Source organism: Ambystoma mexicanum, chromosome 5q (genome assembly GCF_040938575.1).
Source record: "Ambystoma mexicanum isolate Mex_15411 chromosome 5q, UKY_AmexF1_1, whole genome shotgun sequence".
NCBI classification, from domain to species: Eukaryota; Metazoa; Chordata; class Amphibia; order Caudata; family Ambystomatidae; genus Ambystoma; species Ambystoma mexicanum.
The window spans coordinates 739,722,279-739,735,429 of NC_090933.1; the positions used below are offsets into that span (position 1 = coordinate 739,722,279).

At 47.8% G+C, this 13,151-nt stretch overlaps 1 protein-coding gene across 3 annotated transcripts in view; it reads left to right on the forward strand.

The window, feature by feature from the left end:
• HNF4G (hepatocyte nuclear factor 4 gamma) overlaps positions 1–13,151 on the forward strand; it is an 836,697-nt gene that overhangs the window by 601,956 nt on the left and 221,590 nt on the right. For all 3 annotated transcript variants that reach the window (XM_069621228.1, XM_069621227.1, XM_069621226.1), the window contains one exon: positions 6,866–6,972. In XM_069621228.1, coding sequence (XP_069477329.1) covers positions 6,866–6,972 — 107 coding nt within the window. The remainder of the gene's footprint in view (positions 1–6,865; positions 6,973–13,151) is intronic.

Sequence of the window (13,151 nt, forward strand, 5' to 3'; positions counted from 1 at the left end):
TTTTTTTCTCGTTATATTGTGTAACTTCAATACATAACCAAACAGTATTTTTGCAGCAGGAGCTGTTTCATTCTTTTTGTGGATGCTGCTCAATGTTGCACACAGCTGTCACGTCACGTGTTCATATAAGATGGCATGCTTCTAAGGCACGCTGGGAGATTCTACACGCTTCTCTTCAGTTTCTCCGTCCTGCATGCTAGGGTCCTTCCACATTATGTAACTGTATACGGAGCACACAGGGTGATTGCGGTTTCCGGCCACTGCCACGTTTGCTAATTGAGAGGCCTACACTATTGTGATGTACAAATACATGTTGGTGGTCACAGAAAAGTATACCCATGACATGATACGCGCAGTTGCAGTCTGATGTGGCACAGCATATAACATAACTTCTAGTTGACGAGCTGGAACTTTGCAGACCTGCCAGAAATGCATAGGAATGGCAAAGGGCTACTCTTGGAGAGGGCGAAGGGAGTTTTGCAAGGCGACACATGGAATAAAGATTACCCCTGCTAGCTGCGCAGGGAGTATTAATTCTATTAAAGACTAGGAGACAAGCATTATCCATTATGCTTCAACTACCACTCTTCAGCAATGTCAACAAACTCAGAACCATAACCAACATTGAAAACAGTCTAAACAGACTTTTCTCCTTTTGAACTACAACTCCCATAGTCTCTGTAGTCCATCTCAGTCCTTGCTCAGCTATGACCACATCCTGTCCCTGAGCTCCTCCTCTCTTTTACTCACTCTGAAAGTCATAATAAGAACTCCACACTAAGTCCTGCAACGGGCAACGACTTAAACCATTCCAAGCGAATGTCGAACTTCCTCGACCCAGTCGACTACCTCTGCTAGCCTCCTCCATCAATTATTCTTCTGCTCCTCACCTAGGAATAACAGAAAGTAGAAAAAAACAGGGTGGTGTCCATGTTTTGACACTATTATCATATTATAATGACATACGATCATTCAATGTAAAGCTCAATACATCTTTGGGTGGGAATTTAATGCTCACCTCCTAGTCTTTAATAGAATTAATACTCCCTGCGCAGCTAGCAGGGGTAATCTTTATTCTATGACAAGACTGGAGGCGAGCATTAAGCTTGTTCAAAGCTTCCCAACACCGCGACCGCTAAACTCTCGGTCGGCTTCAAATAAAATTCTTTAAAAGTTCGATCATTCGACCAGTCTGCTGTCAGCATAATATCTCTGAGGGATACCCCTGTCTTATAGGCTTTGGACACCATCGCTCCTCTCACAGAGTGCGCTCCATACTTCTCTACATCTATTCCTGCCGCCTGCATCACTTCCTTAACCCATTTGGCTATAGTAGCTGTGGCCACCCCTTTGAATGGCTTCCTGCGCGCAATCAGCAATTGCTTCGTACTCGCTGCTCTGAACTCCTCTGTTCTGCTCTCGTACTCTTTCACGCAGCTCGCTACGCACCATTTAGGTCTAGTCGGGAAATATGGGTAGTGAACTGAAGATGTCCCCGTCTTGGTTCTTCCCATGATTGTAAAAGTCACACCTTCCGGCCCCATATGACTTCCTATCTACCTCCAGGGCTCTTACGTCTGATACGCGTTTACAAGAAACTAGACATAACAGCATCGCTAGCTTCCCTGATAACTGCTTCATAGATAAATATCTGTTCCCGGGCCAACTCTCCACTAGTTTAAGAACTGATAGGACATCCCAGACCGTCTTGTATCGAGGTTCAGGAGGCACTTTAAATCTGGCTCCTCTAATAAGCCGTACTACCGCTGGGTGTTCCCCTGCTGGCACTCCTTCAATAAGGGAGATGCCCCGCAGATATGGCTGACCTGTACACCCTTATGGTATGAAACGCTTTACCACCTTGTAGTATTTGAGCTAAGAAATTCAAAATCATCACAACAGGGGCCGAAATGGGATGAAGACCTCTCCCCTTGCACCAGCTAGTCCACTTGGCCCAAGCCATGTCGTAGCTCCTTCTTGTGGACGGGCCCAGGAATCTGCAATGAGCTGCGCAGCTTGTGCCGAAATGCCTGGCAGCGCCCAGCGTCTTCTGATATTCTGCACGCGATGAGCGGGAGAGTCCCTCTCACTGTCGGAGGGTGATATGACCCAGCTGGGTCCGTGGGCAGTTGTTCTCCTTCTGGAAGAAGCCTCGGGTAATCTATCACCAGTTCCATGAGTGTCGGGAACCATACTTGTGACTTCCAGCATGGTGCTACCAATAGCAACTCCGCTGTCTCCGACACTTTTCTAGAACTCTGCTCAGCATCATGAATGGCGGGAATGCGCAATGTGGACCTCCGTTCCAGTCTTGTAGGAATGCGTCTGTTCCTCGAGCTCCCGGATCCAGCCTCCAGCTGAAATACTCTGCTGTCTGGGCGTTCAACCGGGACGCGAAGAGGTCTATGTGCACTGAGCCCCATCTCTCTATCATCCTCTGAAAGACTGCTGGATCCAGCTTCCAATCGCTGGAATCCGTGAAGTACCGAGAGTTCCAGTCTGCTATGACGTTCAACTTTCCGGGCAGGTATTCCGCCGTGATGGACGTCTCTGACTGTAGGCAGAAGTGCCAAAAGCCCTTCGCTAGTTCGGCCAGCCTCCTGGATTTGGTACCGCCCAGGTGATTTATGTAACGCACTGCCGATATGTTGTCCATCTTTAGGAGGACACAAGATCTCATCTTCTCCTTCGTGAAGGCCCTGATCGCAAAGGACCCTGCAAGGAGTTCTAGAAATTTATGTGTAAGCAAAGTTCCTCCTCGCTCCATTTCCCTCCTGTCTGCAGGTTTCCGCACCTGCGCTCCAGCCTAACCGGCTGGCATCGGATTCTATGACTAGATCTGGTCTGTCTCCGAAAATGGCACGCCCATTCCAGGCGTCCATATTCTGTAACCACCATTCCAGCTCTGTCTTGGATTCGTGATCCAATGGCACTGTCTGATGGTAGCGCAGGCCCTGCTGTAGATGCCGTATCTTTAACCTCTGCAGTGCTCTACAATGAATGGACCTGAATAGAAGCTGCAAGCAGCCCTACTATTCTTGCGAGGGTCCGTAGAGATACAAACTGCTTCTGCAGACATCCTCTGAGTTCCCTCTTGATGTTGCGAATCTTTCGAACTGGCAGCTCCAGGGTCGCTTTCCTGGTATCCAGAAAGAACCCTAGAAAGTCTAACCTCTACGCCGGTTCGGTATCTGACTTTTCCTTGTTCACTAGGAACCATAGAGTTGACAACAGGTCTATTACCCACTCTGTCTGGTACCTGAGGGTCTCTCGATCCTCGGCTAGTAGCAGTAGATCGTCTAGATAAATGATCAATCTTATGCCTTTCTCTCTTATGGCCGCCGCTACTGGCTTCATTACTTTGGTAAAGGCCCATGGAGCCGAAGCAAGCCCGAAGGGCATAGTCTTGAACTGCCAGAGCTGTCCTTTCCAGCGAAAAGCTAGGAAAGTTCTGAACTCTTCCGCTATCGGAATTGTCAGGTATGCATCTTTCAGATCCAACCTGGTCAACCAATCTCTCTCTCTGAGCGTGTCTCGGAGCTGGTGGATGCCCTCCATCTTGAAATGTCGGTACACAATCCACCCGTTCAACTCCTTTAGCTTTATGACTGGACGCACTTTCTCCTTTCTGTGCACCAGAAACATGTTGCTTATGAAAGCGGGCTCCCTCGAACATTCCTCTATGGCATCCTTCGCCACTAGCTGGCGTAACTCCTGGTCTAACAGGCTCTGCTCTGCACGCTCTAAATGCTGCTGGTGGGGCCTGCGCGCTTGCACTGGGGACTGAACGAACTCCAGGCGTAATCCCACTACTGCTTGCAAAACACAGGCATCGCTGGAAAGCTCGCGCCAACTTTTCCAGAACATGCTTGTTCTCCCTTCTACAGGAGGGTAATATGCAGCTCTCACCTTGAGTGAACCCTTGTCCACGACCGGAGCCTCTTCCTCTGCGACCCCTCGGGAAGCGTCTTCTGGAAGGGAAGAAGGAGTCCTGTTGTCTACTCTCCCAGTACTGGGCCCTGGGATTGTGGGGCCTTCTTCCTCCTTGGTTATGACCAGTCGACCGACCCCTGTGGCGACTGGCCCCTCCAAAAACTCGACTGGGGAAAATCTTCCTTATGGAAGCTTGCGCCTTCTCCAGAGATGCGTAGGAGCCTACAAAGTGACCCATTTCCTTGCCAAAGGTCTCCCCGAAGAGGAGTCCCTGCGCAGCTTCACCGGCCTCGTAGGAGGCCAAATCACTCAGCTTTGAATCTATTTTCAATAGGAGTCCCCTTCGGCGTTCAGAAGCTATGGCGCAGTTGGCGTTTCCCAGGAGGCACAATGCTCTCTGCGCCCAGCCTGCTAGGGCGTCGGGGTCTACTTCCTCCCCAGTGTCTTTGGCTCTCTCGGCCAGGTCCATTATCTTAGCGAGGGGTCCGGCCAGGTCTAGCACCTTCTCCTGACAACTCCTCCAGGACCTATCGATACCTTTCCGGGGATCTTTGGTCGTCTCTGAGACGAAAGTCAGCATTTTGGGGTCCAATTCTGGCATTCTGCCACCTTCCCCGGTAGATCTGGTCTCGGACACTCTACTCGGAGCCTTTGGCGGACCTCTTTATCCAGTGCCATACGCAGCCTCATGGTCATATATTGTGTCACTCTAGGTGAGGGCTGCCAGTCCGAGGACCTCGGATTCCGAATGCTCTCCGGGTCAAACATGTCCTCCTCCACCTCTTCGAGGTGCTTTTCTTTGCAGATTCTCTTCGCTCCGCTAGGTTTGATCTGTACCTCCTCCTCCTCCTCTTGCGAGGGGATTAAACCTTCTTCCAGCTCTTCTCCTGAGCCTGGGTCCTCTTCTCCATATTCTTCCTCCCCTGGAGTAGGGGTCGTGAGGTCTGGCACAGTCTGACGCCGCAAATACGCTTCACGGAGCTTTGCAAAGGCATCGACGACCTCCGGGGCCATCTCTTCTGCCCCATCCGAAGGGCCCTGGGGGTCAAGAGGGGCTTTCCTCTTACGGGCCTTACTACTCCCCAATGACCCTGCCTCTGAGGGTTCCGCGGGCGTGCATCCCATCCGTCCGACACTGTTTAAGGGCTGGTGCAAAATTGCTTCAAGGGACTCCAGCCTATCCTGCAGGGGTTTCACCCCTTGCACCACTGCATCTATGAGTGAATTTCCTAGCACCTGCTTGAAGCTGGCAGCCAGATCTGAGGTCTGCTCCTCTTCGCTCCACTCAAACTCCGACATTTTGCGTGGGTGCTTTGTGCCTGTTGTACCCGCAAGGGTGTCACTGCACGCCCTTTCACTCTCTGGGTCTTATTCTTGTGACCCTTCTTTTAATCAGCAAAAACATTTATTTTTTTATTTTCTTTTTTTCTTTTTTTTCAATTGTCTTTTAAAATTATTATTTCCTTGTGGCTGTGCTGGACGGAGAGTAGATACTAAAGTTGCCTGTGGTGGCTTTCTTCTCCAAATCCTCCTTGTCAGGGGAAACGTATCACGTGCCCTCACACGTCTTCCTGAGCCTCCCAGAGCCTCTCGCGCAACTGTGCTGATAAGACACGAAACATGCTCTTAACGTGCGCGTGCTAGGAATGCTCCCCAAGCTCTATCGCGCCCTCTGAACGGGCCGCTCATTCGCCTGCAATGATAATAGTAAAAATCACTGCCGGACCCGCTTTATTTGCCTGCGCTGCTCCGTGTTGCTTGTACCGAATGCGGCAACACGGAAGCGAGCTCTGCCTCCGAAAAGGAGGGGGTGCGAGACTCTTACGTGGCTGGCTCCTCCCTCCCAAGGGAGGGGGCCGCTAGTCACGGTCGGATCTCCGCCGCCCTAATTCCCACGGGGAGGGACGCCGAACTCGGCTGAAGCGCAGTCATGCGACCCACTTTCTGCTCGCCCTCGCTTGCGCTGCCACCCCTGATGTGCCGGGCATATGGCACGGGGCCTGCGAATTGAGTTGACGCCAGCCCGCATGGTCGGGCTATATAACGCTAGAAAAAAACTACGCACCGCTGCGCTGTATCAACCATATTATCTAACATATAATCGAGCTGAGGATTAAAACGTCCTATTCCTCACTGCATTATTATTACAGCCTCAATCAGCATAGCTATTACAGCCTTAATCTCATTTTACACTAACTGAAACCATAAACTTTTATACCAAAATAGGGAGATAACCAAAATAGTACTTATCTGCTTGAAGAGCAGTAAAAGAAGAGGGGGAGCTCAGGGACAGGATGTGGTCATAGCTGAGCAAGGACTGAGATGGACTACAGAGACTATGGGAGTTGTAGTTCAAAAGGAGAAAAGTCTGTTTAGACTGTTTTCAATGTTGGTTATGGTTCTGAGTTTGTTGAAACTGCTGAAGAGTGGTAAATTAAAGACCTTGAAGCATAATGGATAATGCTCGCCTCCAGTCTTGTCATAGAATCCCTGTTTTATTCATGCTAGTTTGCATTTACTCCTCCAGATATCCATAAAAAGTGCCGTACAAGGCATACTATGTGCGTATCTTTACTGACTCTGCGTATTCGTGCATGCCATGCTCAAACGGGCCCTGAGCTACAGAGCAGGGCATATTCCCTTGTGTTTACCGAGCAACACTGTGATTTGCACCGCACTGCTTACACACGTATGCTAATGAATTGGTATACTCATCAACTTAAACATTACTCCATATAGTAGATTGAGTTACTATGTGATTTTCCAGATAATTACATGTCTATTCAAAAATGATGTTTTGTTCTACTTCTCTGCTGTACATTTCCGTATTCTTTTCCTAATAAAGTGTTGCTTTCGATCATGCTCGCTATTTATACCAATGTTGTGTGTATGCATTTCCATTCAGTTTTGTGATTAGTATTTATATTTGCAGCTGTACAAAACGAGAGGGACCGCATCAGTACAAGGAGAAGTAACCTGGAAGTGAATAGCCTACCGTCCATTAACACGCTGTCTCAGGCTGAAAGTCTTTCCCGCCAGGTACAGAACTACTTGCGGCACTAGTGCTGGCCTTTGAAAGGCACAGATGACACAATACATGCAAATCAAATGACTAACGATCTCATTGTGGCCCAAGAATAATTACTTATATTGTGTACAACAACAACATGTCTAAACAAATGTGTGTTCTATTTACCTGTTAAATTAAATTGTCATGTGAAAAATAACATGGAAAATTGAAAAATAACATGGGAAACTGAAAATACTATTATGGACATCAGTTTGTACATTTATTGTTGTTACTGAAGCATGGCACCTTTTTGAGATGGCCAGGAGATGAGTATTGTGTACCGATGGAATCGAGCAGGTGAGCAGGTGAGCAGGGGGTTCTAGCAGGAATCTGTTTTGAAAACTTCACAGTGCGGAATGGTGGACACTGAGGCCTAAAGTAATTATGCGCTCGCTGCACAGTGGTGTCCGGCACATGTTACCATAACCCCCCCTACTGCCTCTAAACCCCTCCCCCCCCCGACCCCGGCCAACGTTTTCAGAACAGAACTGGCGAAATGTATGTTCTTTAGTTCAGTTTCAGCGGATGTTTCCTCGGGTGTGCCGGGCAGCCCTAGTGTAGAGCACCAGCAGCCAATGACACAGACAATACAAAGCATGATGGCTGAAGCCGTACCAAGTGAGGCTATAAGGAATCAACAGTATTCAGGCCTCTGCGTTGACAGAAGCTGGTTTGATTCCCCTGCACACATCTTCAAGTCCTAGGAGAGCTGGAAGTGAACTGGAAGTTCTTCATGGATGAGAATGGAACATGTAATTACTCTATTCCACAGCCTGGAGGACACTCTAATTGGGTTCCAGATGCCCGCCACCCTCTGTTTTCATTGAGGTGAGTTTTATCCTGTGAGGCTGCACCAAGATCCCCACGGTTTAAAAGAAGGATGAGTACAAGTAGATGTCCTGTTCCTAGCAGCATCTTGGTATGGCAACTGTATGTATAGAACACCACATGAAACTCATTGTGTATAGGCGCTGTACAAATAAACTATCAATCAATCAATCACAATATGAAGCCTGGAGTAAGGGTCATCAAAGATTTCTGATGTTGGCGATGGAGAATATCTGCGATACCTGAGCACTGGGAGAAGCAGCGTGAAAGCGACTGTGCATCTGATGAAGAGGAGGAAACAGTCAGTAGCATCTTCTTCCATGCCATGAGGAATGGAATGTTTCTTCTATTTCCTTTCGGGCAGGCCCTGCAGTCACATTCGCGTTGCAATCATTTGGGTTTCATCAGAGTAACTTCTTGTAGTTCAATAAGAGGTTGTTTGTAAAAGATAAGATGAGACCAAAGATTCTCTGTAGAATTGTGGACACTGAAGTAATAGACTCAATCAATTCAAGAGACATTTAAAGCACAATATTGAAAAAACAGTCCTTTTTAAATTCAAATGCATTCGTGCATGCATTTATCATTGTAAATGGAAGAAAGGTAAGCTATTTCTCAGAGACAGACCCGTGTGAGAGAAATTGTGAATGATACAAATCATCAGTAGAATGGGAAGACATAGAGAGAACTGGTTGAACAGGGATTAGCACGCCCTTTGCCCTTTGTATGTAATGTGTCAGAGGAAAATACTGTCCCTTTGAAAGGCACTTGGTTAATGATCACAGGCTTTCCGCCTCCACCATAGTTGGCAGCATACCATGATTGCGTTGAACTGAAATAGGTACGATGTATGTTTTCTGTTTCACTACAGTTGGGCAATTAGTGAGCTGCATAACCACATCTTTCTTAGCTGTTCCGGCAACAGCAGTGTACCTAGAAAGGGTAGAAATCCCAACCAATGCAGCAAACGTTCACTCGAGCATATTTGAGGGGACCCTCCTGGGCCACGCCTTTGACAAGCAGAGCATTTCTTTAATCCAGTAAGCGTTGCCAGACTGACTGAAAATGCATGTGTTTTGGGAGTTTTGTACATTCTACACAAGAATAGCCCATGAACCATGAACCGTGAACCGTGTTGACCCTTTACCACACCCAGTGCCAGAATTTTGTTATCCTCATTTTGGGTGCTGTTCTGTATGTTTTGTGAACACCTGTGCAGTGAAATTGGAGAGTTGCCTGGGACAATACACGAGAGTATTTGCATAGCAAGATTCCAGCATGCAGGCTGTCCATCTGTATTCATATGGCAGGTGAGATCAACTTTGCATGTGCAAATCACTCTGTATCTTCTTCCTGCGGGTCAGTGAGCACATAAGCTTCCTCTTCCACAGCAAGAAAAGCAACTCATTGGCAGGGCTGTGATAGTACTTTTACCTGTTCACATGGAACACGACTTGGTAGTCAAAATCATACATTGTCCTGAGGAACATGTACATTTTGTCTGCTGATTAATAAGGGCACTCTGAAAGTCACTCTGTATTCCTCTCACGATGGGTGGTGATAAGTTCAGTCTCACCTCTGTCTTGTTCCTCTTCAGGAAGAGCTGTAGCAGGAGTTTGCCTTTCTGTCTTCTTCTTCTTCTTCTTCTTCTTCTTCTTCTTCTTCTTCTTCTTTGATGAGGTAGGGACAATCTCTTTGCTGAGCCACACTGTCATCCTAATAGTACTGACAAAACACAAGGGGCAACTGGAAGGTAAGTCATGAACTTGGGGGTAAAAGCAATGGCTAGGAAAAAAACATGGAATGTTGGTGTTATGCTCCAAAACTGCAGCGTAGTGAACTCGGTAAGATAGCATCCCTTAGTAAACAGAAGGCAAAGTCCAAAAACACCAAAGGCTCCTTAACAGGAAAAGCAAGTTCAAAAGGTAGCGCTCAAAAGCAATCTTCTTAGAAGCATTTACACATCAGGAATGAGCTCCAGGAATAAAATCACAACAGACTGAAATGCAGCTCATCCGAAAGCAGAGCAGAAAGAAAGGTAAGAAGAAGGCTGCAGGAAAGGAATGCTGTGAAAATGACTGAACCTCGTAAGAGTGAAGCAAGGTTCCAGGAACAGTGTGAAGCAGCAGTGGGAGATCAAGAAGGGAAAAAGGAAGGCAGAGCAGGTTTGGCAGGCAATACAGCAGGCAAGGAAAGCAAAGGCAAGAGATGGCACACTGGCATCAGACCCAGAATCAGTCATGGGTTGCAACGCATCAGAGCGCCACAGCTCTGGTGTCTAAGTGCAGGCGAAACCGCCATCTTGGAAACAACAAGACCAGCAATAGACGTTATGGTTGATGCAAGCAGGGAGGTGAGGGTGACGGAAAAACCTCAATGAGCACACAAAGCAAGGACACTTACAAATTACTCCAAACAGGTGTTATATCAAAACTATAGACACATTTATTACAAGACCTTTGTAACATCGACCATAGCAAAGAATCCCAATAATACTTAAGTAAACCAACACATCACAATCAATACAATATATACAAGACCGCGGGGGTCTAAGGAGTTAGGAGCACGTAATATGTAGACCACCTAGATGGGGAGGAAAACAGGCAGTGCAAGTAATCATTAGACCCAGTTCGACATCTAAAATACACCTAACTAGGAGCAAGTCCGAGCCCTACGAAGAGAGGAGCCTTATGCTCAAAAGTACCTGCACGTGCTGGTGCCAATGGACAGAAGAGGGCCTCTTCAAGGATATCAGGCAGTTCAGGAAGGTGAATGAAGCAATGCAGAACAGGTCCCCACTACTCAAGCAAGGCCTCCACTTGTGGGCAGAGGCAGGGTGAGAGTGTGGGATAGAGTCGCTATTTCGCAACAGCGGTAGAAAACAAACGGGCTCCTGCGCGAAGGTCCACCAGTTGGGGTATGGACTACTCACCGGTCCCGATGCAGGCAGACCCAGACTTCTCCAGTTCAGTTCACGTTGCTGGCAGGTTCAGCTGCGATGATCAGGACGTCTTGACACTGTGTAGATTCTGTGTAGCAGGATGCAGGGTCGAGGGTGTCCCAAATGCAGCAGACGTGCACAGGTTGTTACCGCAGCAGGGCAACACGGCAACCCCGTTTACTCTGGTCCGGGCGCACTCGTCTCACTTCAGACCTGGGAATTGCAAGTGTACGAATTCGGTGTGAGGGTGCCGTGGACGCAGAGCAAGCAGTAGACCAAGTTTCGAGGGCTTCCCCAAAACGGCGGCAGTGACAGAGCAAAGCGTCCTGCGTAAGATGGTCAGCCCACTGGTTGGTCCAGGGACACTTCCAAAGAGGCTTACTTGCAGGGTTTGATGAAGGTGCCGGGAATAGTTGATCCCACTATTCCAATGGGTCGAAGCGCCTTTGCAGACCTTCTAGGACGATCAGATGCAGAGGGGCCTCGCAGGACGACAGCGGCTCAAGGTGCCAAACCTTCAGCGGGTCACCAGAGGTTCCTCGACTCAGCTTCTTGTTGCAGGATACTTGGCTCCTTATCCCTTTTTCGGTGTGAACTCAGGAGATGGACATGGTAGTGGTGTTTCCAGCCTCCTCTTATCCAAAGTTCGCTTCGCGCCAAAACGGATAGGACCCAATGGGAGATCTGCTCACAAACACTCACACCATACGTGGGCCTATCACGGACCACGGTGGTCCCAGGCATTCAGGACACGCCAGACTCTCTGGCACCCAGGATGTGTATTGGGAACAGACATCCCAGCCCACATGCTGGAGGCACACACAAGGCATGCAGAAGCCCGCGAAAGCGTTGTGTTTCGCGGGAAAGTGCATGACCAAATAAGGACTGCCCCGGGTTGGCTCGACCTGGGGGAAGGTGAAGGGGCAAGAAGGTCAGCGGACAGGACAAAGAACCTCATGGCATGGCCATTTTGGGAGCCAGGCCACCTATTCGTGCCAAACGCGGTAAGCGCGGATACATAGCAAAAAAGGGTTCGAAACATAAGTGAAACGATAGCTGCCGCCAGTCCCATCCATGACATACTTGCACAGTTCATAATAAGCCCAGCAAGAGTTTCTAGGGCTTTTCAAATGACTAGAGACCCAAGAGCGCGGTAATGTAAGTTACCGTGCACTCTTGTTGCAGCTTTTGTGCATCATGAGGAAAGGACTAAGGGAAACGAAGTCTCCCAGTACTGACTGTCTTAAGGGCATGTCAGTTTCCCCATAAGAATTGAGCGAAAGCCCAGAGGAGTGCAGCGGAAGGCTTCGCTCCTCTGGCAAAGTCTAGATCAGGGTGTAAAACAACAGCAAAAAGTTTGGGGGTTGCCACATGGAGGGAAAATTAAATACAATTATGAAATCGTTCCTAACAAACGGCCTCTGTTGTTGGCATCTTAGTGGAAGGAAGGGCTGTCACTGGTAGATATCTTGCATGAATTCCTGTAGAACAAAATAAAGGACTCATTTTAATGACTGAGTGTACCGTGTTATTATATGCCAACTCAGCAAGGCATAATAGGTCCACCCAGTTGTCATGGTTAAGGGTCATAAAACAACAAAGGTATTGTTCCAGAGTGTGATTAACCATCTCTGTCTGGCCATTAGTTTGGGGATGACCCAGACAAGAGAATATTCGGTCAATGCCCAGTTGCTTATACAATATCATCCAAAAATGAGAAGTGCACTGAGGCCCTCTGTCAGAAACAATGGTTTTGGACAACCCATGTAATCTGAAGATTTCTTTTAGAAAGACCTGAGCCTTTTGGGGTGCAGACAGTATTCTCTGTAACAAAGTGAAATTGGCCAACTTAGTAAAAGAATCAATGGTTACCATTACGACTGGGCACTGACTAGAGGGTGGTACAGCTTCAATAAAGACCATAGAAATATGAGTCCAAAGGTGTTGCGCCTTGATGGAGGGTGCCTAAAGGATTTGCTGTAGTATGTGTTCCTTGATTACAAACGTAGCAGAGAATGTCCTTCTTCATAGTAGGCCACCAGAAAAAACAGAAGATGACTTCTTTGGTAGACCCTATTCATTTATGGCTGGCGGTCTTGATATCATGACACCATGACATTACTTATTTTTGCAAAGAGGGGTCTGGAATTAATAAGCGAGAGTCCAGGAAAAGGAGACTGTCTTTTTCCTGTAGCTTCATGCCACCTCTTAGAGTATCCTTCAATTGAAAACTAGAAGAACCTCTTCGGACATCCTGAAGAAAAGTGTTAATGAGAAAAAGAAACTTCTTTCCTAGAAGTATCTTTTACGATTCAGGGAACGTCTCTATAGAATCCTGAACACTCAGAGAGAGACCATCAGAAAGAGTATTTTGTTTTC